The 27238-nt window shown below is 49.4% G+C and overlaps 11 protein-coding genes across 11 annotated transcripts; 6 read left to right on the top strand and 5 right to left on the bottom strand.

Annotated features, from left to right (window-relative positions):
* Positions 1-2162: 2162 nt before the first annotated feature.
* Positions 2163-3330, top strand: BDQ94DRAFT_181537 (zinc-binding alcohol dehydrogenase family protein; the record flags this gene model as incomplete). The annotated part of the gene is made up of 2 exons (XM_026773903.1): positions 2163-2286; positions 2381-3330. The coding sequence occupies 2 exons, from the start codon at positions 2163-2165 to the stop codon at positions 3328-3330; spliced, it is 1074 nt and encodes a 357-aa protein (XP_026631251.1).
* A 2586-nt stretch (positions 3331-5916) lies between these two features.
* On the bottom strand, positions 5917-8993 carry BDQ94DRAFT_135902 (anoctamin family protein). Its single transcript, XM_026764774.1, has 4 exons — positions 8472-8993; positions 8252-8405; positions 7900-8194; positions 5917-7837 (listed from the first exon to the last, which is right to left on the bottom strand). Exons 1-4 carry the CDS (start codon positions 8563-8565, stop codon positions 6176-6178), a joined length of 2205 nt encoding a protein of 734 aa, XP_026631250.1. The 5' UTR covers positions 8566-8993; the 3' UTR covers positions 5917-6175.
* A 737-nt stretch (positions 8994-9730) lies between these two features.
* BDQ94DRAFT_135901 (uncharacterized protein) lies at positions 9731-10623 on the top strand. The gene is made up of 2 exons (XM_026764773.1): positions 9731-10349; positions 10400-10623. Exon 1 carries the CDS (start codon positions 10126-10128, stop codon positions 10318-10320), a length of 195 nt encoding a protein of 64 aa, XP_026631249.1. The 5' UTR covers positions 9731-10125; the 3' UTR covers positions 10321-10349; positions 10400-10623.
* Positions 10624-11542: 919 nt separating this feature from the next.
* Positions 11543-12878, bottom strand: BDQ94DRAFT_166422 (Zn(II)2Cys6 transcription factor domain-containing protein; the record flags this gene model as incomplete). Its single annotated transcript, XM_026770544.1, has 2 exons — positions 11543-12100; positions 12159-12878. The coding sequence occupies 2 exons, from the start codon at positions 12876-12878 to the stop codon at positions 11543-11545; spliced, it is 1278 nt and encodes a 425-aa protein (XP_026631248.1).
* Positions 12879-13108: 230 nt separating this feature from the next.
* On the top strand, positions 13109-13909 carry BDQ94DRAFT_166421 (class I SAM-dependent methyltransferase; the record flags this gene model as incomplete). Its single annotated transcript, XM_026770543.1, has 1 exon — positions 13109-13909. One exon carries the CDS (start codon positions 13109-13111, stop codon positions 13907-13909), a length of 801 nt encoding a protein of 266 aa, XP_026631247.1.
* A 574-nt stretch (positions 13910-14483) lies between these two features.
* On the bottom strand, positions 14484-16334 carry BDQ94DRAFT_135896 (WW domain protein). The gene is made up of 2 exons (XM_026764772.1): positions 14992-16334; positions 14484-14910 (listed from the first exon to the last, which is right to left on the bottom strand). Exons 1-2 carry the CDS (start codon positions 15659-15661, stop codon positions 14759-14761), a joined length of 822 nt encoding a protein of 273 aa, XP_026631246.1. The 5' UTR covers positions 15662-16334; the 3' UTR covers positions 14484-14758.
* A 254-nt stretch (positions 16335-16588) lies between these two features.
* On the bottom strand, positions 16589-17781 carry BDQ94DRAFT_135894 (uncharacterized protein). The gene is made up of 2 exons (XM_026764771.1): positions 17522-17781; positions 16589-17467 (listed from the first exon to the last, which is right to left on the bottom strand). Exon 2 carries the CDS (start codon positions 17107-17109, stop codon positions 16600-16602), a length of 510 nt encoding a protein of 169 aa, XP_026631245.1. The 5' UTR covers positions 17110-17467; positions 17522-17781; the 3' UTR covers positions 16589-16599.
* Positions 17404-20054, bottom strand: BDQ94DRAFT_166419 (putative membrane bound cation transporter; the record flags this gene model as incomplete). Its single annotated transcript, XM_026770542.1, has 8 exons — positions 17404-17467; positions 17522-17708; positions 17759-18926; positions 18979-19056; positions 19107-19178; positions 19234-19341; positions 19394-19409; positions 19531-20054. 8 exons carry the CDS (start codon positions 20052-20054, stop codon positions 17404-17406), a joined length of 2217 nt encoding a protein of 738 aa, XP_026631244.1.
* A 733-nt stretch (positions 20055-20787) lies between these two features.
* BDQ94DRAFT_74561 (uncharacterized protein) lies at positions 20788-21226 on the top strand. Its single transcript, XM_026776444.1, has one exon. The coding sequence runs from the start codon at positions 20850-20852 to the stop codon at positions 21081-21083; it is 234 nt and encodes a 77-aa protein (XP_026631243.1). The 5' UTR covers positions 20788-20849; the 3' UTR covers positions 21084-21226.
* Positions 21227-21865: 639 nt separating this feature from the next.
* On the top strand, positions 21866-22319 carry BDQ94DRAFT_135886 (uncharacterized protein). The gene has a single exon (XM_026764770.1). The coding sequence runs from the start codon at positions 21997-21999 to the stop codon at positions 22222-22224; it is 228 nt and encodes a 75-aa protein (XP_026631242.1). The 5' UTR covers positions 21866-21996; the 3' UTR covers positions 22225-22319.
* Positions 22320-22881: 562 nt separating this feature from the next.
* Positions 22882-26331, top strand: BDQ94DRAFT_156886 (uncharacterized protein; the record flags this gene model as incomplete). The annotated part of the gene is made up of 7 exons (XM_026768674.1): positions 22882-22931; positions 22990-23091; positions 23145-23429; positions 23482-25129; positions 25182-25271; positions 25337-26148; positions 26229-26331. 7 exons carry the CDS (start codon positions 22882-22884, stop codon positions 26329-26331), a joined length of 3090 nt encoding a protein of 1029 aa, XP_026631241.1.
* Between the last annotated feature and the right edge of the window lie 907 nt (positions 26332-27238).

The following is a 27238-nucleotide window of genomic DNA, read 5'->3' as shown; positions in this document are numbered from 1 at the left end:
TTTTTTTTTTTTTTTTTTTTTTTTTTTTTTTTTTTTTTTTTTTTTTTTGCTTCTTTCTTCCTCATGTGATGTTTTCAATCCGTTATACGGAGTACTTTCTAGTCTTTTCATATGCGCGTGTACGTATACATTTCCCTTTGGGTGGGAGAGAGATCTCCGATGCAGCACGAGTAGATTGAACCTTCCATGGTGTCTCAGCCACCGCCCACTATTACTGCACCTTCTAATTTAGGAGCGGTGTGCCAGTAGCAACCAGACAATCGAGATCACTGAATCTGGAGCTTAGAGATGACTTTTAGTTGTGATGCTTTCAAAGACAAATCCCTAGAGCCTACCTCAAGCGAAAGGGTGAATATAATTCAAGACTGTAAGCAATTCAGCTAGTGATCAATGGTTGCGAGAATACTAGTCATGATTGTCAAGGACACAAGCGTTCCACACTCTCTTCGATGGTTAGGGTAACCTGCATCAGTTCACCTTAAGGGTGGCCAGTGGTTTGCGATGTCGCACCCTTGGTACTAGCCCCGAAAGGTAGATGGCCCAGGAGGTAAACAATCTGGAGGTCCGGACGCTCCATTGGCTGGTGGTGATGGATGGTGGAGTTGTAGAGCGATAAATTCATCAGATACAGTAAGATAGCTCTTACTGATATATTCATTTGTACTTGTAGTGAGCGGGTCACCGATCAGCCCAGCGGAGCGATGTGGAAAGTCTGATATGCACTGCGGGTACTTTGCTCATAGTCTACCACAATATGCGCCTCTAAGTATGGTTCAAATAGAACAAACAGGGTCCATGAATTCTGTTCCGGCTAGTGGAATTGGTTACAGGACATGTACGGAGTAAAAATTGCGCAAAACGGCTGCAGTCCCTACTCCTTCTCATGGCTATGAATCCGATTTTCGAAGGAGCCCAGGTCGTCTCGGTCAAGACCGTGGAATGCTGGCAGGATATAGGCTTCAAGCTAAACAAGTGTAAATAATGGAACAATCGTTGCAACATATGCCTGATATCATTTTCACTTAACCAAGCTGAATGGCTTATGACACAAGAAAGCGAGAGGGAGTGTGTGAGTGGATAGAGAAGAGATGGAGCTGCATGGATCCCCATCACATGACTGATACCTCTGTGGCCCCCAGCTGGACCTAAACCCAATTGAGACAGATGTTCCGCATAAGGTAATTACCAAGGGGATACCGATATGACAGGTTTGACAGATGCTTCATATGCAATATACCCCGTATTTATGTGGAAGAAAACAATAACTTGATCTGAGAAATCCACGGCCCTGTTCTGATGTTTCTCTTACTATGTTCAGTAAGTTTACCCCGAAAGTGACTCCACCCACACTCGTGTTATTTAGTAACTCGGATATATAGTACTACATGAATGCGAACATGATCCTGAACAGTCCGAATCGAGACCAACTACCAGTACTGTCTACTAACTAACTGCTACTACTAAGAGGCGTTCCATCTTTGACTTTTGTAGGAGACGATGAAGTCAATTATAGGACTGAATTGAATGTGTCTGTCGATATTGAATCCAAGCTTCTAACCAATAAGATCGGCAACTATTGATCTATTGCATGCAATGGTGTGATTCATTAGATAGGCCAAGAGTGCAAAAAATCAGGAACGGATTGCATGACATACACAAATATAGTTTTACTGTGTCAAGTTCGACTTAACGAATTATACTGTGCTGCATATGTACAGAGTTGCATGTGCAACATATAGTGTCTTCCGGCAAGTCAAAGAAGCAGGAAATCACTAGTGAGTACACACTCCTCCCCCAACAACCTGACCCGGAACAACCTTGTCCAGAGTCATAAGATGGCAAGCTGCTAAGTCACACACCGCAGATTCAACAATAAGATAATCAACTATTAGGACGCCACCGCTAATTCTTCCTTCAGCTGGCATGTCGGCAGCCCGCTTAACTGCCACAGTCCATTCTGTAGTTAGAACGGGGAGCTGGCTTACCCCGATCAGTACTTTGTACGTCTTCCAAAAGATTTACATTCATACCGAGGGCATTATAATCTAGGAAGCGGGTTATTTGTTTCTAGAGGCTTATTAACTCTCTCCGCTTCTTATCGTCCTGTGCACAAGTATTTCTCTCCCCCTCTTCCTTCTTCTCGTCAACCCAACAGAGGCATCATGGTTGGAATATCACAGGGCCAATTGGCTGTTGTCACACAAGGACCTCGCAAGGCTGCTTTGGTGACCAATCGATCAATCCCTAGGCTACGCGACGATTACATCTTGGTCAGAACTGTAACAGGTAGGCAGGCATATTGGGCCATTGTTTTGTTGCTCAATTACCATTCCGCTTTCATTCCATTTAGCAAGAAGCACTCACTAAAAGCATGGCACAGTGGCCCTTAACCCAACCGACTGGAGGCATATTGACTTCGTCCCAAGCAATGGATGTATCGTGGGTTGCGACTTTGCCGGGATTGTCGAGGAGATTGGTCCCAATGTGACCAAATACCAGAAGGGAGATCGAGTTTTGGGACTCACACACGGATGCAACGCTGTTGAGCCCGAAGATGGCGCGTTTGCCCAATACATTATGGTCAAGGGAAATGGGCAACTCAAGATCCCGGACGGGATGAGCTGGGAGGATGCGTGCACAGTTGGAGTCGGATACACAACCGTGGGCCAGAGTCTGTATCAAAATCTTGGACTCCCAATGCCCGGAAAGCCACGAAGTCCTACGACACCAAAGACTGTCTTGATCCATGGCGGATCTACCGCAACTGGCACACTGGCCATTCAATGCGCTAAACTGTCTGGGATGGAAGTAATCACGACGTGCTCAGCCAGCAATTTCGAGCTGGTCAAAGGACTCGGGGCGGACGCCGTGTTTGACTATACCAAGCCCAATGCGGCGGCAGCGATTCGGAAGTATACTAGGGATAACTTGAAGCTGTGCTTTGACACCGTTGCAATGGCGACCTCGGCCCAGTTCTGTGCGGAAGCTCTAACCAGCAGATCTGGGGCCCGGTACCACACGTTGCAGGAACTTCGGTGCCCTCGGCGAGATGTCCGGTCGACGGTCTCAATGGCGTATACCGTCGTGGGAGAGCCGTACACCATGGGGCCCCAGAAGGTTCCCGCCAAGCCCATCGATATGAAGCATCATCTATTATGGCAGTCTGTCTTTCAGGACTTGTTGGATCAGGGTAAGATAAAGACCCATCCAGTGTCTAAGCAGCCATATGGGCTCAAGGGAGTATTGTCTGGGCTGGATCTGTTGCGCGAGAATAAAGTACGAGGACAGAAGTTGGTTTACCGGGTGGATGAGACACCGCATCAGTTCTAGTCTTTAAGTCTGGTTACATAGTAGCTGCATGATGAAGTTTTGGTGTGCTAAATATAATGAACAAGTGCTTACATTGACGGTTGTATGATAAAGTGGAACGACTGCAGTGACTAAAGCAATGATTTACACAATAAATTTTATAAGCACCGCGGCTGTCACAATTCACGACAACCGATGCTACCCTCATGCGCCACACAAGTTCCGACGAAAGAATAGACACATCTTATGTTCTGATCCACATCACAGTAAATGTGGGTTTGCACTGGCAGAACTATCTATAGTAATGAGACGTACATGGATAAACTGTTTCTTATTATTTTGGGGGACGCTGCCGTACGTCCGTCCACCCCAAGTACGATTATAGAATCTCGACACGTTAATATATCACTTGACCTAACGCAGATTCTCCAATGTAGCAGCAACCCAATACTCCGTGCTGATACAGCAATATTAATGATCAACCTTGGAAAACCTGAAGGCATCGACAGACCTTTACAAATTAGATGGACAAGAAGCCTTCAGAAACCGGGCAATTCTCCGCTCAAGGCTTGACGCAAAAGGTATAATAGTATCTAACATGATTTGAGATATCGGCGGAATTGAGAGTCTCCACTAACTATTCTTTTCACCTTTTCACTCATCACGTTCATTGCTCTATAGTGTTGTGAAGGGCTCTTCGCTGTCTTTGGGTGATTTGCAGTCCCAATTCAGGTTGTCTGAATTAGTAAGTTGTCCATATAAAAATACCAATGGGCGATGTACTGAACTATCTTGTTCAATATGAACAGATGCTCGGTCAGAAGAAGGCTTGTTTTTCATCGACCTAACAGTAGTATATTTCATTCCAAGAAGAAAACAAAAGAGATGCTATCTTCATCTCGCTGAAAGTGTGGTCGTACAACGTCCTTATAACATTTCAAGGATGGACAAGTTTGAAAGACTACGACCAGCCGGTCAGTGCAAAAGTATTCATTGATGTAGAAAAAGATACATGAATTGACAAACGTCCAACAGGACGCCTAGAGAATTACTTCCTCGCACGCGGTCTGGCTGGGCACTCCAACGTGGCAGTATCGGCAATCTATGTCCTGCCAAATACTTTCACCCGGCCCCTAAAGGAGTATGCATATGGAGCATGTGAGACAGTGATAACCCAGAACCCTATTCTATCAGCAATCCCGGTAAAAGACAGCCATGATACCTGGTTTTTCCGGCTCCCGGAAATCGACCTGACCCAATCCGTATCATTTCAAAGGCGTGGCCACGATTATCCTACTGAATATCAACCAGACATTGAACTATGTAATCTGCTGCAAGTTCAGCAGAAATTCGAGTTCACAGCGCCTCTGCCATTTTGGAGACTGATCATGTTAACAGAGCCGACTGAGCAGCGCTTCACGGCGGTATATATATTCCACCATGCAATCGGAGACGGGATATCAGGGAAAGCTTTCCACGAGACATTTAGAGAGGCTTTACATGATGCTGCCGCTTACTTGGCCCAGGGAGGAATCACAAGACAAGTGATTCCATCACCTAAGGTCCCTCTGCTGCCTAGCCTGGAAGCGCTCCATCCGTGCTCTATAAGTTTTACTTTCCTCCTGAAAAATGCGCTCCAGACCAAACTATGGCCCTATCGTGATCCGGGTCTTTGGACAGGGCCGAAGTCATACTCACCAGTTGACATTGAAATACGCCAAATTGTTATCCCAGAAACAATATCCACAACACTGAGAAAGAAATGTCGTCAAAATCATGCGACTATTACCTCGGCTCTACACACAGCCGTTGCACACAGCCTATTTGCGCATCTGCCAGAAGAGTACACCAGATTGCAAGGTTTTGGCGCGATGTCGACTCGCCAGTGGCTGAAGGAAGAAGGGGGTGTTACAGATCAATCAATGGGTGTTTGGGTCATGAACTTCAAGGAGACTTTCTTCCGGGAGGAGATGGACCAGCATCCTCCTGGCAGCTTTCTGTGGGAAGTTGCACGGCAATCCTGCGCAACAATCAAAGAGGTGCTCAGTCGCAAGGGCAACGATGCGAGTGTGGGATTGCTCAGATACGTGGATAGTCATGGCTTTATACGGGGTAAGATAGGGAAGGACCGAGATGGGAGCTTTAAAGCTTCGAATTTGGGGGTTTTGAAAGCCGGCCAGGAAAGAGGTTCGCGGCCGCAGATTAGACGGATGATGTTCGCTCAGGCATTTGATGGTGTGAGTGCACCGCTGGCCGTGTCTTCGATCACAGGCGGAGATGGCTGTTTAGTTGTAACTATTACATGGCAAAAAGGCCTTGCAGATTCAACGATGTTTGATGGTGTTGTTGATATGATTGCTAGGGAGTTGCGTCATGCTGCGCGGTGACTTATTGAGTTGTGCGTCCGTGGACAATAGTCTGTGAAAGGAAACATGTTAAATAGGACCGAACAGAATGTGTTCAGTTGTGAGACTGAGAAAACTATATGTTACCAGTAAGGTGGTGAGCTAGTTCGTTTCTGATGTACTAATAAGATTTAATCATGACACGGATAATTCCTGTATAGCATGAATTAAAATGTGCCTACGCCAATGTACATGTAGAGGATTTCCGAATCATCATCAAATTATTAATAGTCTAATGTATACATACAGAACCAAAAGTGAAGAAACCAAGGAAACAAATATGAGAATAAAAACAGAAAAGGAAACAATTTTCTAAGACAGCTAGTGGTCCATCACGAATAAACCACATTTTCCGTCCCGCAGGCTCATCTAACCATCTACCTGCGACAGTTCTGAATCAGAAAACATCAAATGAATGATTGACAAATCTATAGTAATGAGTGACTGGTGTGTTGAGCAGATCAAGCGCCCTTGGCGCCCTTTTCAGGCCCGGTCTTCGAACCATCCATGTTAGTGTTCAGGGCCTTGATCAGCCGAACGCCTGCGTCCGCTGTCTCATTGGGAGCCCACGACCAGAACCGTCCTCCGCGGCCCATTTCATGGTGATGCCCTGGATGCAGGAAGTCTTCCTTAGTACCAGGGACATCAGTGGACGAGGAGAAAACGCTGACCCGGTCCTGGAACCGAACCCGCGGTTTAGCCCGAGGGGACACCCGGCCCGACGTGGCTTCCAAAAAGCGTTTGCGCATGGCGTATCGCTTCGACTCCTCGCGACGGAGGGAGATGAAGCTGATTCTTTCGAGTCCGCTTCGCACGATGAAGCGAACGCCAACATAGGCCCATTCGGCAAGGAGAAGGGTGAGAAGGAGGGACGACATATTAACTTCCTGGAGTCCAGCGCGGTAGAGGTACACGATGGCAGCTGTGGACAAGGTACCGAGCCAGCTGAGAACTTCTAGACCCAAGAGAGACGGTCCGATCGAGTCGGCGCGGATGGGGGCAGGTCTTTGGCACTCCAAGCTCAATTTGAAGAAGTCGCCCCGTAGTTCCAGCCAGTTGTTGGCCAGGAAGCCCAGTGACACCAAAGGCCATGCAACCCCAAAGAGAGCGAGAGAGCCGAACTGCACGCACATCTCGAGAATATCTTCATGAACGTCGTATTCGTCCGCGTCGATTTCGTCACGGACACGAGAAAGGAAACCAGCTTCTTCCGGAGCGTCCACTAGGAGTTGGTCCGTTCTCTGAGAGTAGCCGCGAGGACGCGAAGAGTCCCGACCTTCGCGCCAGTCGCGCCACTTGTGCATCAAGGTTTGCTTGACATAGGGAAGCACAATTTCCTCGCCGAAGTTCAGGATCTGAGCGGTCGCAGATAGATAGATCACTTCCTGTTGCAGTCGGGAAGTGTCGATGTGGATTTCGCGGGCAAGATTAGCAGAAAGGAGCCCGTAAGAGCGCAGAGTGTCAAGATAGGGCGCAATCCTGCTTCCAAACGGGACGTACACAAATGCGGTCAGTAGCGTGGGCAAAAAGGCCGTAATAAAGTGCATCACAAATGTCTTGGCCGTCTGTGCCAGGTCGTATTGATCCTGCGTGCGGTAGTTCTCGTAGTCGGTCAAGCGCTTCGCAAACTCCGTCAGGATATTGGTGATGGAGGGCAAGGAGAGCGAAAACAGAACGGTCGGCAGAAACTCCAGGTAAGCCTTCATTGGGCCATTGTATACTTCCGAGACCAAGATTTCCAGAGCAAATGATAGGATGATCAGGCTCCCCAATGCCAAGCTCGCAACGGTCGCAAAGGGAATCATCAGGAGTTGGCGAGCAAACTGCCTATGAGCCGAAAACACGCGGATGGTCTCGCCGGTGTGCGGGTTTTGGAATTCTCGGTCCCAAACCCATTCTGGTCGGTTCACCTTTAGGAATCCTACGTCCTTGACGTTCCAGCGCAAGCTCAGGTCGAGCTCACGGGTTTTCCAGTACTCGATAAACACGATCCCCCATATGCAAGTCACCACCGCACACGTAATCGAATAGGGGCCAAGGTAAAACCATGAGAAGACGCCCCAGACGGCCGGAAAGATCAAGAAACAGGAATAGCAATGGATGAAGGCAAAGTAGAAAGCAACCTGGGAATGTTAAAATCAAACAATGCTCGGAAAAATCAGAACAAGCTCCGAGATACACGCACCTTCTCGCCATACAATGCGCGAATGGCGTCAAGATCCTCGGCCGTCAAGAAAATAGTCCGACTCCATTTTCGGAGCAGCTCCGCGTTGGCGGAGCGGTCATGCAGAGGAATAGCCGCCGTAATATTCTTCCATTGGCCCACCTTGGGGGTAATTCCAGCGCCTCCAAGATGCTTTTGCCATGTCACCGCATGGTAAACAGATCTGAGGGCCTCCGCAGGAGTGTCGGCGTCAGTTTCGCCCTCGTCTCCGCCCTCAGGGAATTCGTGGATGATTCCATGGAGCCAGTCCTTGACACTACACGCCGTTAGCTTTCCCGACCATGCGCCATTTGTTGTTACCAATCAGCCGTACCGAGATTTGTGTACCAGGTTGCCTAACAGATCAGGTGGAACACGAATGCAGACGAGTAGGGAGGCGCCATAGCCATGACGGACTTGAACCTGGAGATGCGCTTCTTGAAGGTCGTGGATTAAAGTACGAAACTCTTGAATCGCCTGGGAGAGCTCTGGAGGGAAGAGGATGGTGTGAGATCGGGTTCAGCCGGATGGAATCGGGAAGGATGATTACTTACCGACATCCTCGAACGAGTAGTGGATGACCCAATCGACGCCGAAATTATCCAGTTCGGCCTGGTCGAGGGCTCCGTGTCCAGCAAAGAGACCCATCCTGGATCAACTGACGAAAGGAAGGACAGGAAGGTTCGTCGAAGGGGGTGAAAAGGGAAAAGAAAAAGCAAAGAATACCAGATCAGACTTGAGCGATTGATAACGAACGAGATAGCCTCATCTCCGCGGGGACTCACGGATGCATCCGAGCTCGGTGGGATGGGGAAGGGAGGGGGGAAAAGCCGATGGGGAACTGAAGGGAAGGGGAAGGGAAAAAGGAAGGAGAAGAGAAGGATTGCAAGGGATAAACGGATGATGCGCTCGCCTGATTGATTGCGATGGGAAGAACTATTCTCTTTTACGGCGTAGCGTGAGATTTCCACAGTGGCATTCTGATTAATAATGGATATTAATTACTAGTAGTTATGTGACCATCCAGGCGGGATGATATCAGTGTTCAGCGTACTCATGATACAACGAAATTCACGATGGTCCATCCCTTCGACTGGCCAGCTTGCCTTTGATTTACCCGAGGGCCGTGCCAAGTCCGCCTCAGCCCTACAGGGCGACACGACCATTGGTTCGCTGCGGTGGCTCTAGCCGTATCGGCAATCCAGCTGTTACACCGTCCGGTTGTCTTTGAAATCATCAACATGTTGATACCAGTAATACTGAAGTTATATCCGTGGTTTAGTGCGGGAATCTAACCAACTCCCCGGCACCCGAAACAGGGGGAGATAGAGGAGCTTTAATTAAACTGCAATTCTTATTGAAATACTTTAAATCAATCGTGGCGAGATCATTCCCTCGCATATTACTTACCAGATGTAATCTAGTCTCCTCCCAAGCTCATAAGCATGCGGTTGTAAGTATTCAAAGCAACCTGCGCGCCGTACATGAAATACTGCTGCCTGACCCAGACAATCCTTGCTTCTTGCGTCACCCCGGTAATGATTGGCCCTCGAATGCCCATTCATTTTTAGCAGCGACTCGGCTGAAAGCGGAATGATCGTAGTGGGTCCTCAGCGGGGCGCTAAGACATCCACCAATGATGGCTCTCCACTGCGCCCAATAATGAAGCAAATCCCTGCAGGCATCCAGTTTTGGCTGGTAATGAACAGCGTTACCAACCAGCAGCTACCCATGTAACTTACCGGGCTGGTACCTCAAATTTGCCTTTTCCAGACGCCAAAAGCAACCTCGATGGACCAGGCACCGAGCTATTGGCAGGACTTCAAATGGCTCGAATCTCCCCTGTCGACCTCCCAGACCCCCAGTCTCTGTCCGGCAGTAACGAGTCAAATCATCTAGACTACCGCCGCAAAACCGACTCGCGTGGTCTGCCTAGGTCCCCGCAATAATAAAGTCAGAGATAACGGCGCTGCCCACTGCTCGCGCGCTCCACTCCAGGCAGCTTCACTGCAGCTTCACTCATCATCCCGTGAGCTCCGACCGAGGAACCAGCCTCTATCTAGCACGGCAAGATTTGTCTGCCACTTCATTTAAACCGGCGATATAAATATCACATTTAAAGACCCTGATCGTCCTGTTTCTTTGTTCGCTAGTCCTCACTAGACGGATCTTCGACCACTAGCGTGGATCATAACCCTTTTCCTTCCCATGGAATCGATGCTTGCTTCGACTGTTGATCTCATGGCTCGCCGCTTCTTTCCTGGACATAGCGCCGCTCTAGGCCTGAGTCTGTTTCTCTTTCTGTTTATGTTTCTTCCGACGCTCGTGGTCTTGCTAGCTGTCGTGGTATTCTTCCTGTTCTACTATCCTCGTCTCCAGAAGCCGTCGTCGCATGATCATTAGATTCTGCGTATTTGGAAGCAGACGCTTTGGTATGTATATTCCAACAGTTATGGGGCTATTGGTACTAACGATCTACTAGTACAATATAATATATGGAATACGGAGTTTACGACATGATACCACCGGGCTTTTGAGAATGTTACTTATATATCATGTATTATTACGTAGCATGATATACACCATGAGTGATTCTACCTACTTTTTATAATATGAAGATACTACAGAAAGCTTTTTCAAATTGACTTTACATGGCTACAGCATGTAATTACATTTAATTTATCACTTGAACTGCTACTATTAGACTCAATTTCCAGATGCAATGCTGACATTAGTACTTCAAAAGCCAATTAGAGCAGAAAATGGTCAACAGCTATAAGGTCATGCAATGTTTCAATTGTTCAAGATAAATTAAGCAAATGTCAGCACTGCTGACGATCGGTCAACCTAAGGATGCTATTGGCAAGAATAACATAGTATAGTCTGTAAGGTTTGCCACAAGTAGTACTAGTCAGTCCGTCCAGACAGGGGTGCAATCCGGTACTACTAGTAACAGTCAACGATAGTGAGAAAGCAAGAATGGATCGCCATCTCTATACCGTAGTACTCGCACAATTTTCAACCATATCACTCTTAGCATACTGCCTCTCATGATCTGGACTTGTCTGGTTAGCTCACCTTGTGCCTCAAGCCTTGCCTTCTGTAATTCCCTGTTCTTCTCTTAATGCTCATTAATCTACTATATGTGCTCAAATATAAACTTGAAGCTGTCATTGCCGAGGTCTTCTGCCGCACGCAGCGCCTGCGCTTGATCGTATCTTACGTTTGCTACTATATGACTAAATACTTAGCGAGAACAACAATTCAACTCACTTCGATGCTGTTGGCTTTGCCTCTAGAACCCCTTTGATCCTATTCTCCCAGAAATTTAGAACGAATTGAACATGACGTGTGAAGGCGGTGTACTTCGATTATACCTCGGATCTCTTCACCCCACTATGTCGGTATTCCGATCCTCTCCAATCTCCCAAATCTCTACTAATAATAAGATTTTTTCTAGCTAACCAGACCAAACAGCCTCTCCCACGTAAGAAAGCCTGCTAACGTGCACCAAATAAAATTCCACTGTAACTTAGACGAGCCATTCTGGTGTAATTCCCGCCCTGTGCTCAGAATTTCGATTCAGAACCCCAAGGTGGCGTACAAATGGAATTGTCCAAGTAAATCAGCATCCATGCACATGAGCAGTAACCCCAAACATTGTCATCCCAAATTCGTCCACTGTCCTTAGCCACCGCTCGATCCGTTCTCTCCGTCGCGGTGTTCCTGTCTCCGCAGATCTCCACAACTCCGAGATCTCAAGCATCCCGTCTTCCCAATCAAGAAGATGCCGATCGTACTCTTTCGCCCATGTCTCACGAGAAGTGGCTTCCCACAATGCTTTGGCTTCAGGGGCGAAAACACCAGTCATCTCGTCTGCAATAAAATTTGGTAAAAGTCGATCGGCATTGTAAACGCTGCAGAACAGGTACATCGTAAAGAGCGATCGCCGCTTGGCGGCCGCCACGATCCACGACTCCCAGCTGGGTCTGGTATGAGACATCTCGGCGGTGCAGAAGAGCCCATTTCGAGCAGTACGGAACGCCAATTCCATGAGAGTTATCATGATTTTGTCGTTGACGGCATTGGCTCCCGCTATAGGCGAGAAGTATAACATTACAGAGTAGATCAGGTATGCCTGGAAAATAGCAAGAAGATCGAAGTCGCCTAGACTAGGCGGTTCCTGTTCCATGTCAGCTGCTGCCTCGTTTGCAGCAATAATATACAATGGTCAGTCATACCTCGCTGGCTAGTCGATCCATCTCTTTCTCTACAGTTTCTACCACCAAGGTTTCACTTCCCTCCGCAGCTTGCTCCCACATCCGCACCAGACTGTAACAATTCGCCAAAGCACGGGGCATTCTGCGCCCAACAATCTGCGTTCGATGAATTATCGGTGGCACATCGCCATCCTTCAGCATAAACCGGGGATATGTACTCAAAATCCTCGAGATGTACTGCAAAGTGAACGGATGATAGGCCTTCGGGACCTCATCACGACCCAGTGGAGGCAAAATGTACGGTCGCAGCCATCGATCCCTGATACTTTCTGCATTCACACTCGGAACTAGCTCAATCCCCGTGAAGTCGAGTTCATTACTCTCACCACGCACACTGTTGGCTACTAGCCCGCGGGGCGGATGCGGAGGGGTCCAAGCCGGACTGCTGAAAGTGTATGGCAGGGGTATCGGCAACTCTGAGATCGGAGCTATCTGTGGCGTGCTGTATATCGGCAACACTGGCTCTCTGTCGGTAGTGTCGGTGGGTGATGTGTAGTTGGGCTCGCTCGGAGGACTGGTAACCGGAGGATGCGTCAGGTATTCGCAGGTCCGACCAAGCGACCGGCAACGAGAGCAAGCTGGCCTGTCCAAGTCACATCGGACTTTTGATTTGGTGCAGCTTTGGCAGGCCTTCTTGCGTGGAGGAGGCTGCTGCCTCCGCTTGGACTGGGAGGATCTCATAGTCAGTAGAGTTTTGGGGAAGTTGAAAGAGGATCGGAATTCCGATGTGGTGGGGTTTTGATAGTGGGGTGACAGAGAGATCCGAGGTGCAATCCATGGTAGGACTCACCATATAAATTCCCCCATGGCACCAGCAACTGACCTCATCTTTAACTCACAATTGACACGAGAAACAGCTACACATTCTTCAACGCCTCAAGATAAACCCAACAACCAAATTACTACCAACAATGTCAACCTACACAACCGACCATGCCCAGGCAGTCCTCCAAACCCACGGGTGGCGCACCATCTCCAATTCGGTCCCCTACGTGCTCCCCTACCTCAAACCCAACATGACCATCCTCGACATCGGCTGCGGCCCCGGCAGCATCACCGTCGACTTCGCGCGACACGTCCCGGAAGGCCACGTAACAGGGGTAGAATACGTCTCGGACCCATTAGACCAAGCGCGCACTCTAGCCTCATCCCAAGGCATCACCAACATCACCTTCCAAGTAGCCGACATCCACTCCCTCCCCTTCCCCGACAACACCTTTGACCTAGTCCACGTGCACCAAGTCCTCCAACACATCGCGGATCCCGTCCTCGCCCTGCGCGAAATGCGCCGCGTCGCTAAACCTGACGGCGGGATCGTTGCCGCCCGCGAATCCAGCGCCATGACATGGTATCCCGAGAACAAGGGGATCGAGCTCTGGCTGGACATTGCTACTAAAATGGCTCGGGAGAAGGGTGGGAACCCACACCCGGGGTCGAGGATCCATGTGTGGGCGGAAGAGGCGGGGTTTCCGCAGGAAAGGATCAAGAAGACGGCGGGGTCGTGGTGCTTTAGTAGTCCTGAGGAACGGAGGTATTGGGGTGGGTCGATGGCAGGAAGGGCGGCCAATTCGGGGTTTGCGGCGCAGGCGGTTGAGGGTGGGTTTGCGAGTAGGGAGCAGTTGGATGGAATTGTTAAGGGGTGGGAGGAGTTTATGGAGTGTGAACAGGGGTGGTTTGGCTTGTTGCATGGGGAGATTGTTTGTTGGAAGTAGTGTTGATAAGTGCTTCCCAGTACTTTGAGGCATTTTATAGTATGTTCTACTATGCTCCTGTAGTAGTTATAGTATCGCTGTGAGCGGATGAAATGCTGTGTATATATGAGAGTGTGAATTGAAGCATCTATATCTATCGAACAATCACACCAACACTGAAAAGCTTTTAGTATCTTTACTATCCATCTTGATGCCATGGTCGCCAGTAGATGGTACGACCGGTAGGATGACCCTACGATGGAAACCTTATTATATCGCAGAAATCTCGCTTACAATGCAGAATAACACTATGAAGAAGTCCTATAACTTTCACACAGAAACTTCATTACCACCTAATTCTTTCCCGTATTCTTCAGGTTCAAGGTAATAATAAATCATACTAGTAAGTACTGGTACTACTAAGTACAACTGCTCACCCTCGTGGAGAATAAGGTGAGCAGCTCTCACTGGGTGGTTATCGCACTGTTCTTTGATATAGTACCAATGAAGATATTTGTTTTTGTGTCTTAATTTACTACTAGACAGACCCTTCCCAATACCAAGGGGTATAATACTGGCTTTATGTCATTAATGCGTTGTGGTATCGATGTCAGAAAGAGTATTACTTATTATTGATAGGAAAGAAGCATGGTATTGAACCAGTGGAGTGAGTGCCTTATCGCCAAGGCGACATACACCTGAGAATCATATTAAGACAAGACATCTCCAATAGACATTCCGAGTATCAAATCTATTCCTCGATAGAAGGTAGGTATCCAGTTAAAAAGTATAATAAATACAGCTAAACAATCCCGAAAGCTTATGCGAATAGAATTTGGTTATTAACAAGTAGGAATAGGTATACCGCATCTACCATCCATCCTCGTCGTAATTCTCATAGGCAGGCTCCTCTCCACGCTCGATGATAGTGGTTTCGCGCTCGTACACGACAGGCGGCCGGTCATAGTCGTACGACTGCTGTTCTTCACGCTCCTCCTCTTCTTCCTTTTCTTCGTGCTCGTCTATTGTTCTTGTTAGTATGCAGTTTATACCGTCACCATGAATGTGGCCTTGGAAGGGAAGGGGAGAGGGGGGAAACGTACGAATCTCGTGTGAGACGAATGCAGCACCGAGAGCACCGATAGCCACACCAGCTGCGCCACCGAGAAGCATGTTCTTACGGTCCTTCTTCTTCTGCTCCTCCTCGGAGATCTGCTGGGCCTGGGGGTCGGGGTAGTACCCGCCCTCCTGCGGCGGAGGGGGGCTTCCGTAGTAGCCCGGTCCACCGGCCGGGGGAGGGCCAGGGGGAGGCATGTCACGGGACATGTCAGCGGGAAGCTCCCATTCTGTGCGGCCGGAGGGAATGTGGACGTAGTAGGCGCGGCGGACGCTGGGCTCCCACTCCTGGGCCCAGTCCATGGGGAGAGGAGGGGGAGGGACGGGGGGAGGACGAGCGGAAGGAGGAGGGCTGGTGTAGGGAGGACGAGGTGCAGGAGAGTCGAAGCCGCGCTCGCCGCCTTCGTAGGGAGACCGATCACCGTATGGGGGACGGTCGTAGGGAGGGCGCTCCGGTGGAGGAGGGCCGGAGTTGTATCTCTCTGGAGGGGGGCGATCATAGGGAGGACGCTCGTAAGAACCCTCGTAGGGAGGACGGTCATAAGGGGGACGCTCCGGGGGAGGACCACCCTCGTAGGGAGGACGGTCGTATGGCGGACGCTCGTACGGAGGGCGTCCGCCGTAGTAGGGTTCCTGTGGTGGGGGGTAGTAAGACATAGTGGTTGTGGAAGGATGAGGAGAAAGTTGAGGGAGGGAGATAGAAAGATAAAGAGAGAAGAAGAAGAGAAGAAGAGAAGGATGAAAGACCCTTAAATATCTAAAGCGGCTCCCGGAGACCCTGTCAGGTGGAGGGGGGGATGAAGTTGGGACTCTGGACACGGATGCATCAATGGGGGTGGCCCCTCTTCGACTTCACCCTGTCACTGGCGCGTAAGTCAGTCCAGTTAGGCCGGGATTAACGGCTCCCAGGGATTCGCACTCAGCCCATCGGGACCCAAACAGGCGCTAAGAGTAAGGAGACGGTTCCCCACTGGGTTATTAGTCGGGATGGGGAAGCGTCAATAGTCTGGTGGATGAGTGATGACTGGGAGGCTGTAGATCTGGCAGTCTGGAGATGCAGAACGGATTAGGCAGAGACGTAAACAATGGACGGCATCATGGGCCCCTGAAGGGTGGTGGATCCCGGGATCAACCGGAGGTCTAGATTGAAACGCATTTCTATTCACAAACAATAGATGGACTTGAACACAGTGGCTGGACGGGTTTACCCTGGAGAAGGCATGGTGAGGAATGTACAATGGCAGTGACTAACTAGCTGCAGAGAGACAGCAAGATGCGTCAGATGGAGGGGCATTGATGCCTAGCAGTTTAGCTAATAGTTCCCTCTTAGCCATGCAGTCACTCACGCATGAAACCAACCAAATCAATGCTAAGAATAATCTCCGTCTGACTTGTCCCTCCGACTCTCCCCTTTTCGGTTGCTTGGCGCCACACAGGGCTGGTGCTGTGGAACTGGTCCTCCCAGCCAATCGGATTACATACTCTCCTATCAGCCACAGCACTAGCCCCACTGCGTATCAGTCCCGTATCATCATCGTCCAAGCCGGTTAAGAACCTCCCCCGTTGGGTAGGGTTCCAGAAGGCGGGAGATTCAACTAGGTCAACGCTCTGGATGAGCATAGCCACACTAAACACGCTTCCCAATGGTAGATGACAACATCCTGCAAAAGAAGGGAAAATTGCCTCCAAGCGAGGCCATCCCCTAAGCGAAATGCAACAACGGCGAAACAGCAAGCTAGCCGCTGTATCTGGAACGTCAATTGATTACGCCAAGACCCGCCCCTCCGATAGCCCCTGACTGAAGCAGCCACGTGTGTCTTACCGAGTGGCTGTACAGTCCACTGTCGTAGTAGTACTTCGTACTCCGTACGCGGTAATAATGACAGGCTCAGCCACATCTGTCGCTGGGCATTCCTGATGCAGTCATCGCAGTCGGACCTGTCTTGACAACGCTGCGCCAAGAGTGTACTTGCTGTATGGACTGCGTGAGAAGAGAGACTCAGTGCCTCGTTGCCTACAGCTAAATCCTGCGCCAGGGAATCGATTTGGCTTGGCAGGCGATGTGTTAGATATCGTGCATCGGAGCGGGATTTACAGGGTATCATAGGGTTCTACTGTCGCCGCACAAAATCCCGCAATTCATGAAAACATTATGTCCGAGAAGTGGTAGTTCGCATTCTGAAATTGTGTACACTAAGCCAGGTAGCACTATTGGCAATCTCGTTTAATGTAACCATCGTCCTTTCCCACCAGCAACATCAATCATCCGTCTTCTTCCAGGTCCCCGAACCCACACCCCGTAGCTCATTATCCCCTCCTCGACTCCACCACCACTGTGCAGTCGGGTGTTAATATACCCGGCGCCGTGACATTGGTCTCAATGAACCCCTGCCAACCACTTATCCTCCAGCAGTGCCAAGATCACTGGACTGTCCACTGCCAGGATAATAAAATGCAGCAACACTTGAAGCTCGTTAGCTGCCGAACAAACGCGACCTGGACAGAAAACGAACTTACCCTATGATTACATAGGCTGCAATGAGCAAGGAGCCTTCCAGGTAGTTGCTTCGGCCATCCAAAACCAGGAAGTTGACAACAAATGCCGTGACAAATAGACAGATGGTCTCAAATAGCGTGAAGTACAGGGACATGTCCTTGTCCATGCACCAACCCAGGATGACCACCAAAGGCGTAACAAAGATAGCTGTGACGAATGAGCCTCCACTCCCAAACAACAGAAGAATAAAAACATACCAATTTGAATACTACTTCCTACCGAGACACCGATGGCCAGGTCCATCTTGTTCTTGGTGGCCACGCTGACTGCGGTCACGTGCTCGGCGGCGTTGCCAACAATCGGGAGGATAATAAGACCGATGAATGCTTCACTGACGGACGAGCTCTCGATCATGGTGGGGATAGCGTCGACGAGAAACTCCGCACACACTGCTACAAGGCCGGTCGACACCAGAAGCATCACCACCGCTGCGGTGCGAGACATTTCAGGTTCTGGCTGCTCGGGGGCCGCTTCAGTTGGGTTGTTGGTCACGGCCGTCGGCATGCGAGAAGCACCCCGGGCAAACTGAACGGCATTTCCTGGAGGTGGAGGGCGGTTGGTGAAAGACGGCAGAGAATGCGTTCGTCGAAGACCATAAGGATTCGAGGGACTGGCAGGCACCGTTGAGTTGGGCGCGGCCAGGTTGCTCGAAAAAACAGTGTTGCTCAACAGAGATGGAATAGTTGGACGGAAGGGCGATCGCCTTTTGGCAGGTTCAGTCGCTTCTCCAACATCCAGCGTAGGTTGAGGATGATCCAAGGCAGGCTCCGTCTTGTGTGTCTTCATGGACGGGCGGCCGGTTACAGTAGTGCCAGTCACGGATGCGACGGCCTTGTCCTTTTCGGCGCGTCGTTGCTTTCGCCGCTCACGCCTCTTCGTCTTTCGATCCTCCTTGGAGGCTTTGTCCTGTTCTTGTCCGAAATCCCGCGTCTGGGGTTCATGATCGGCATCGTATCGGCTGTCATCTCCAAAATCAATGACGAAGGAGCCGGACCCGTCGGCTTGAGTAACACTCAGGTCACCCGCAGAACCGGCATGCTCATCTATAACGGCTGCAGGAGGCATATCGGCCGAGGACTTTTTACGAAATGACTGTGGAGAGACCGTACCGTGAGAGCTGGTACTCGATTTGCGATGCCGCCTATGTTTCATGGCCCTCTTTATACGCTTGGCGGTAGACCAGGAGGTTGTCGTATCGACAGACTCATCCGATGAGCTGCTCGAGTCTGACGAACTATTCATGAATTCAGCCAGAACACCCGGGTGAGATTCTTCATCAATGATTTGTTGTGGGATACTGGCGTAAAGATAGGCGTGGGATTTGAGCTGGAAGATGATGTACAAGACGTACACCAGGAGCAAGACCTGATCGAAGAGTTAGAAAGGCATGACCTGATTGGCAGTAGCTACTACTTACAACACTTGTTCCACGGCTAACTTTAAGTGTGTACTTATCTGCATCTCCCGAATCCGACCAAGAAGCGTGGAACGCCGTCTGGATACGTCAGCATGTATAGGGTAAACTGAAGGGATACGCAGACATACCGGCAAGAGCAAACTCATGACACTCAAACTGAGAAGACATGCACTCATCTGCGTGACAGTGCTATTATAGATCTGGCACAAATTAGTTCATCGAACAAGTACAGATCTAGATCGCTGGCTGGCTAACCTGTTCCTGAAAGCGCAGGCCTCCCAACAGAAAGGCCATACCCAGGATCAGCAGTAGGTTTGCTAAGATGGAGCCCAGCAGGGATGCTTGAACGATCCGAATCTCATTCTAAACAATATTAGGGCGGTCCTCAAGTCTGTCGGAGAATCTGTTTACTCACCTTGACTAGAGCAATACTGAACGAATCCGCTGTGTTTAGTATCTGATGATGCACATGTTCCTATGAACAACGACTTACATGCTACCGAAACGTTAGCAACACAATCAGAGGTAGAAGAACGGATTCAGAAAACATACAAGATGATCAACTCTACTGCATTTCCGAAGGTGACGTTGATGAGCGCACCCACGGTGTCACCCAATCGACTGGCGACACACTCGGTGGCGTGGCTGAGCAGACCGGCTAAGGGGATGATAGCTATCGCATTCATGGCAAAGATCAGGCCTGGATTGAGTCCAGCGGCCTCGACCGCAATGCCGACAGGGACGAACACAAGCAGCACATTGACCCAGCTGTGGCACAGGGCGCGTTTGGTGTGGCCGGTGAAGCGAACAATTCCATCCTTCATCCGAACGAACAGTCCGCGCTCAGGGGTTTGATTGGCATCTTTTTCCGACTCCGGGCTGGCCGGGTCACGTATACCTTCTTTCACTTGAGCATCTTGAGCTGAAGCGTCCTCAGAGGACTGGGTGTTGGACTGATTTTGACCCTGGGACTGAGTATTCGGGGTAGACGCGTGAGCTTTCGCCCACGAGTGAATCCGGTCTGCATAGCAAGGAGATAAGATGTTAATGAGGGGCCTCAAGATAGATGGGATCATCGATGAGACGTCAAGAAGAATCGTTTGAGGAGGACCTCTAATGGGCCAGGGAAGGGATGGCGATAGGGAGGGAGTCGGGAGAGGCACTCACGCATGTATTTCAGGACCAGGAACGGAAATGATCAGATAGAGAAGGCAAGAGGGGCCCTCGATAAGACGTGTGCGATAAAGTGGTAAGAGGAAGCTGTGTCAAACACAGGAAGCAAGCAAGCCAAGCTTCAGGAAGGAGAATAAGATAGATAGGAAGAGGGTCCAGGAAGTAACCTGCGCGACCGGACTATTATAAAGGAATGGGAGAAGTCAACCTTTCTGGGACGGGGGCGCCCTGTGGCATGGAAGCAGAACCAATGATGCTTGCCAAGAACACCAGGATGATCATCCTGATCCTGACCTTATTCTGAACTGGAGCCATGGTCCGCCCCGTTTCGCAGCAGTGAATCGCAGTGAATTGCCGTCGACCTCGACACGCCTCCACTTTGCACCTTATCAATCATGGCCAACAGTTGCTCTAACATCCTATCACATCAACTTCTATCTACCTACTATGATTAGTTAGCTACTTCCAAGGTACCGCTGAGGTCATCTCCTCCCTGTTGGTATCTCCGACCGGGCTCAGCTCGGAGAACCGAATTCTCCATGGTGTCATCGGCTATTTTTCAATTCAATTTCAGACTCGGAGATGTCAGCGATCACACGGCGGGTACTTCTCCGTTTGTCAGTCCGCAAAAAAAAAAGCAGAAAAGTGAATGCATGATCAATTAGATAGCTACTAGTCTTTTTGGGCCGCCCTAATGGATGGAGTTCTCCACCTCTGGGCCGCGGATCCATAGGGGCAAATCTCAACCCATCTCACCTTTTCCAGAATCCGTCCATGAGATGCACACCTACGACATCAACAGTGGAGCCAGCGAAACTAGGGTGAAAGGAGTCAACGGCACTGACAAGATTATTCGGTTCTGTGACTCTATTTCAGGTGCCGTGGCTTGCAGAGGTAAGGGGGAGAAGAGACCCCCGTTACGCAACGGATAGAACAGAACACAAACCTACACAATCATGACTGAAAGTTGTGAATTCCAAAAAAATCCCGACCGAGAATTGAGGCCAGAACGGGCTGGCTTGCAAGTGATTGCCAAGTTCACCTGTCTTTCTCAACAAATTGAAATCTTCCCCAAATCTCCCCGGTAGACTCTCCAATCAGAACTGCTGAATTCCTGCGCCTGCCCCGAAGTCCACTAGTGGCTCGTTTTTGATTGGTCGGCACTACGTCAGGAGTCAGCCTCGTTTCGGTAGCATTTCTCCGGATTCCGGTATCCCATACCCGTACTTTACAGGGAGTCTCTGTGGTTTGTTCGTAGTAGCTTTGGGTAACGCGTCACATGAGCTTTTCCCTGCAAAAGGTCAATGAGCCTTCGTCAGCGTCAGAATCTCTCCGGAATGTTGACCTGTCTTCTCCTCGTTCAGTATTCCACTGTACTTTCAGTATCTCTCTCACACGTCCACCTTGGCCACTCAGCGCTGTTCCCTACAATCCGCTGACTCACGATCTAGACCATGGACTCGTCATCCCCATCCGTCTCCGCAGCAGTGTGGCTGAGCCAAAACTTATGGCTGTGCCGTGACCGTTGCGATGGAACTGCCATCGACGCATTGAGTTCATGTTGACGGTGCCTTTCGGACAGATTCGATCCTATCAGTGTAGTTTCAGATCACTGTCGCTAATTGCGTTTCCGGCTTGGCACATGTAACTGGAACCAGGCATATTTGGTCTTCATTGTTCCTCAACAAAGTATATATGGAAACGATGAGATCATGACGGCCCAGCGCGCCTCGTAACCCCGCAACAGCATCTGATTAGGAAGATGCATGTCCGGATGTCATTGCATCTGACCGTCTTGGCCAGTGGGTAGGAGCACAAAGAATAGTAACCACTACCAGAGCACATATGCGGGGTGATGTCCTAGCGTATGCTGGTACCTTTAGAGGCATGATGTGTCCGTCTACTCGTCATCATGTCGCGCTGGAGAAGTGTCAGCCAACCACTCGAACACCTGCTCTATGCATCGAGAATTGGCTTTATCGTAGAATAGGAGCCCTCTCATGGCGAGATCATCATTCATCGTCCATGAAAGACTGCGGCGACAGTCACAGTGTGTTTGGGTCACGTGCTTAGATGCGGAGGGATTTCACGGCAAAGGTTTCAGCCGCTGACATTATCGTGGGATCCCTTTCTGGCTTCTACTTTATACTGCCAGTGGCTCGTCGGGGATTCACGGCCAAGACCAGTAACCGATGCTAGAGACCTTATATTACTGCCCGGACCTAGATTCTGATAAGCTTGCAAATTATATTTATGTCATCCGCAAGATTACTGCGTGTCTAAACACTAGATCTCAACATTCAACTACTACGTATTTTGGCATCTTCCGATACTGCCAAGCAACCACATTGACCAGCTTATGAACCCCACAAAGCAGTCACGCCTACTAGTAGTCTACTAGTCATATCAACTCTAGACATCAGTGGAAAACTATCTGATGGCCGATTGCCCCAGCCGATAATGCTGCGGACGCCCCGTGCAGAAGAAACCTTCTTCTATCGGCATTTGGTTCGGCACGCGTCACGAGATCCAGGCACGGCAACCCGACCCGAATGCGGCCGTCACTCAGCCCGGCTCGATCGATGATCTTTCGGCGAGCTTAGGAGACTAGAAGAGGAGAAAATTCTTCATCATAATCTACAACCTCTCTCTATTCAGCCCGTATGCGAGCATACGCAGCATCCTGCTTCCCGTAACGCTCAGCTGTACGGACACAGCAGTCAATGCACAATGGCTTCCTCAAGGAGCGCTGGCGGGGGTAGAATGGTCAAGTTGCTGAGGTAGGCAACTGTCGCAGTATTTGTGTAGTTGGAATGAGACTAAAGTTGTTTTCAACAGCATATTGAATCCCTTGACATGGAGACAGCGCCTCGACTTGGACACTCGGTCATTCCTTATTATGCTGAAGGGCGCTTTGCCACCGACAATTGTGATTGCGATGTAGGCCATATGGCATATCATTCTTTCGATATGAAGTAGCTGATATCCAACAGTTACCAGAGTAGTGCTATATCGGACATCACCCTCACGATCGGATATCTATCAGCACTTATTTCGGTCCTGTCTCAGGCACTTACGCCTCGAGCCAAGTTTATGCGGATCATGTTCTTCGATCTCTTGTCAACATGCGTATCTGCTTCCCTCTGCTGTTTAGCGATCTTTTGTGCCGTACGGGCGAGACAACATAACACCTCTCCGGATGCTAGCGAGGCCGTCCGGAATGGCTTCAGCAGCGATGCCTGTGCCGTATCCGCCATATGGCTAATATTCATGATTTGGTATGTCCAACCCTAATTGGATGGCATTTCTAATTTTGCTAAACCTATACAGGGCTGCAAATACTGTCCGTGCTTGGCGCCCGCAGGAGCTGCAGGATCCTATGGTAGCCTTTTCAATCTTTTCCTCTGTCACAATTACTCGCGGTGGCATGTTCACCACACTATCCGAGGGTCTTTCGTTTGTTTCTAGACTGCTAAAAGGGTTTATGCTGGGATTTGCGATTGCCACTGGTGTCTCTCTACTTATACTACCCATTACCAGCCGAGGACATGTCTTCGATGATATCAGGGGTTACGTCGCGCAAATTGATAACGTGCTACAGTCCCAGATCGATTTTGTTAAGGGAACATCAGAGGTATGGACCGGGAATCAAGGGCTTTTGAAGAGGACGCGCACGGCGCGGAGTATGCGAGACATGCAAAACAGCCCTATCTCGGATCTGGAAGCGAAGCAGAAGCGCTTGACAGCATCAATTACCAAGTTGAACGGGTTGCACGGGAAGCTACAATCGGACCTTCTCTACTCGAAAGACGAGATCGCATGGGGCAAACTATCAGCAGGCGACCTGAGCAGGATTGGCGGGCTGCTACGGAGTATTTTGTTGCCCCTTTCAGGAATGGCTATGCTGCCTGAGGTGCTGGACATGATTATCAGGAACGAAGGAACACGCAACAGCAGTCTGCGGTCGGTCGATGCCGAAGAGGATTCTCTGAAGCAGACAGAAATGCAGAAGGTAGCCCAGACGCTTCAAGACCGCCTAGTGGACTCTTCCAGATTGGTGACAGTTGGATTACAATATGTCTTACTGGCACTTGGGCTTTCTAAGCGCAAGAAAATCGAGAAACAATACTCAGGGAAAACAGATGAAGAAGGGACAGGAGAACTCCTTACACCTCTAGAGCCAGAATTTGCACAGCGATTTGAACAAGAAATGAGAAACTACTTCTCGCGCCGCAGGGATCTAACAAGAAATCTCGCATCCCTTGAGGCATTCACCGTCTCAGAGAAGCCGGATAATGCCACCTCCCAGGAGGACCTGGCAGCCATTGCGACTGACCCTGATGTCAGGCAAGAGTTCTTTCTCATCCTCTTCATGGGACATCTGCAGGATAACCTACTGACAGCGACCCTCGACTTGATCCGTTTTGCGGATGACCGAATCCAGGATGGCACTATGAAGCGGGGCCGATTGATTCTCCCCAGACTCAGCACCATCCGTAGATGGCTATCGCTTGAAACCGAACACGACACCAAGTCTGCTCCGGAGCGCAGACAATCATCTCATGTCAATCCGTCTTCTGCCTTTGGGCAGACTGAAGCGAACAACTTTCCGGATCCTGAGCATCTGCCCCCGGCCAACTGGTTCGAGAAAGGCAGTCTGGCGCTTCGCTACTTGTCACACTTTATCAGTTCCGAACAAAGTATTTTTGGCTTCCGTGTTGCCGCAGCTGCATTTTCTGTTGGTATCCTGGCATACCTGCGCAAAACGCAGGACTTCTTCGTTCACCAGAGATGCATCTGGGCCATGATTGTCATCGTGATTGGGATGAACCCGACCAGCGGACAGACAATGTTCGGCTTCATTGCGCGCATCGCAGCAACGGCCGTCTCGTTAGTCTTGAGTCTGATTGTCTGGTATATTGTGGATCAGAAGACCCCAGGTGTCATAGTATTCCTCTATCTTGCCAACGTCTTCGAGGTAAGCCTACGTCCTCTCTATATACCTACCACCCGCTAACCCCCTCCAACAGTACTACTTCTACGTAAAAGTCCCACAATACTTCGGAGCCTCTGTGATCGCCATTGTCACCCTAAACGTCATCGTAGGCTACGAACTACAAGTAACCAACCCCCCTCCATTTCCAACTCCCTTCAAAACAACCCATCCCTAACCAAACCAAACCAGGTCCGCAAACTCGGCATCGAAGTCGCAACCTCGAACGGCCAACCCTACTATCCAATCTACCTCTTCGGCCCGTACAAACTCGCCGCCGTGGCCGCCGGCTGCGCGATCTCCTTCTTCTGGGTAATTTTCCCCTACCCAATAACCGCCAAATCAACCCTCCGCAAAACCCTCGGACGTGGACTCTTCGTTCTCGCCAAATTCTACAGCTGCATGCACACGACCATCGAGCTCTGGCTCACCGGCGAACTCGGCACCACCGAAGACGACGTCCGCTCCGCATCCGCCACCCTCCAACGCTCCCGCCACAAAGTCTTCAAAGAAGAAATGCTCCTCCTAAACAGCCTCCGCATGCACAGTCACTTCAGTTCCTTTGAGCCGCCTATCGGCGGGAAATTTCCCCGTGCAACATACGATCAGATTATTGGCCAGATCCAGCGCATGCTCACTAGCATGGCCTTGATGGCGTATACCACTCAGAATATGGACGCTTTGTCCGCAATAACCGATGATACCAACAATAATAATAACAATAAATGGATCTCCCGCCTCGCATCGATAGCCCTTCAATCCAGCGGCTTCAAGTCCCACAAGATCACCTCCCTGCTCTGTCACTTGTCTGCTTCGGTGCTGAATTCTCAGCCCCTACCGCCGTATCTTGAGACGGGGGACACATTTCCCCTTGCGAGGGAGCTGCAGCGCATTGATGAGGAGTTGTTGAGTATTCGTCATGTGGAGGATCCGGCCTTCTCGGCGTTTGTCTGTCTAGAGGTTCTTAGGTCGGTGGTGAGTTTTACGTTGGATGATTTGCTTGAGTATGTGGTTGATTCCCCCTGTCTGATTGCTTATGAATTTGTGGGCGATGTGCGCTAATGGTTGGTTTTGCCTGCTCTAGGAACGTGAAGAGCTTGGTCGGGGAGCTGAGCTTTGATTTGCATGTTCGGGATGCGGCGGAGTCGCAGCGGTTGATGTCGGGGGCGGAGATGCCGGAGGATTAGTTGGGTTGGGGGAGTGCAAGTAATACTATATATATCTAGATATAAATAAAGACTTGAATTATATAATTACTTTGTTATCCTAAATACTGACCAGAATAATACAAAAATAATTTCAATAATAACCTATAATCTATATATTTCTCTCTAGTAATCTAAGTTGGATATATTCATATTTTCTATATTATTTCTATAAATTTAATAGTATAGAATCTACTAGACTGCTAGCTACTGACTGCTGGCTAGAAAATAAAGAAAATTATTAGTTACTAATCAAGTTAATCAATATCTTGTTCTGATAATATAGTAATTAAAGATATATTAGTAGTAATATAAAATTTCTGTAATAGATCTGTATAAAATTTCAACTTAATTTATAGTTATTATTCTTTTAATTATACATAATCTCTTGACTGTAACCTACTCTTAACTGTACGGTTAAGAGGATTTCTATATCTTAACCTGACTGTTAGGTTACGGTTAAGATTTAGGTGAAGGTATAACGGTCAAGTATAACCACTCTGGTTAGTAAAATGAATCAAACTATCTAGCATGCTATTTAATCCGCATTAGCTAGGGTTTTACTATTAATTTATCACTGGTATTAGGTAGTTTGTCACCACGCAGAAGAGTAAGCTCTGAAGGAGATGAGAATATACCTACATAGACTGAGCACGTGTTTCTTGGACCTGTGTATGTAATATATCCATAGGACATCAACTTAGAACGTGAGCATGGGATTTCATAGCACGCTCGGTATGGAGCCCAAACAACGGCGATACTATACCTCAGATTCTGGTTTAACTAGAAGTCAACGCAAGGTGCCAGTTCTTCCACCACAGAGCCGGATTCATAGGATAACAAGGTATCGGAGCTGTATACAGTTGTATCTGGGGCGTGTGATGTCCCA

This window comes from Aspergillus welwitschiae (genome assembly GCF_003344945.1).
Source record: "Aspergillus welwitschiae strain CBS 139.54b unplaced genomic scaffold BDQ94scaffold_3, whole genome shotgun sequence".
NCBI lineage: Eukaryota > Fungi > Ascomycota > Eurotiomycetes > Eurotiales > Aspergillaceae > Aspergillus > Aspergillus welwitschiae.
The sequence above is the reverse complement of the archived record's forward strand: the minus strand, read 5'-3'. Positions and strand labels throughout refer to the sequence as shown.

Bases quoted from the DNA above. Each gene is read 5' to 3' on its own strand.
- BDQ94DRAFT_135894 (XM_026764771.1), bottom strand. From the start codon at position 17,109: ATGATACCCTGTAAATCCCGCTCCGATGCACGATATCTAACACATCGC.
- BDQ94DRAFT_135886 (XM_026764770.1), top strand. From the start codon at position 21,997: ATGCGGGGTGATGTCCTAGCGTATGCTGGTACCTTTAGAGGCATGATG.
- BDQ94DRAFT_135902 (XM_026764774.1), bottom strand. From the start codon at position 8,565: ATGGGTCTCTTTGCTGGACACGGAGCCCTCGACCAGGCCGAACTGGAT. The intron at 8,406-8,471 runs GTAAGTAATCAT...TCTTCCCTCCAG, and splicing joins CTACTCGTTCGAGGATGTCG to AGCTCTCCCAGGCGATTCAA. The intron at 7,838-7,899 runs GTGCGTGTATCT...TAACATTCCCAG, and splicing joins GCGCATTGTATGGCGAGAAG to GTTGCTTTCTACTTTGCCTT.
- BDQ94DRAFT_135896 (XM_026764772.1), bottom strand. From the start codon at position 15,661: ATGTCTTACTACCCCCCACCACAGGAACCCTACTACGGCGGACGCCCT. The intron at 14,911-14,991 runs GTACGTTTCCCC...CAAGAACAATAG, and splicing joins ATTCGTCTCACACGAGATTC to ACGAGCACGAAGAAAAGGAA.
- BDQ94DRAFT_74561 (XM_026776444.1), top strand. From the start codon at position 20,850: ATGGAGTTCTCCACCTCTGGGCCGCGGATCCATAGGGGCAAATCTCAA.
- BDQ94DRAFT_135901 (XM_026764773.1), top strand. From the start codon at position 10,126: ATGGAATCGATGCTTGCTTCGACTGTTGATCTCATGGCTCGCCGCTTC.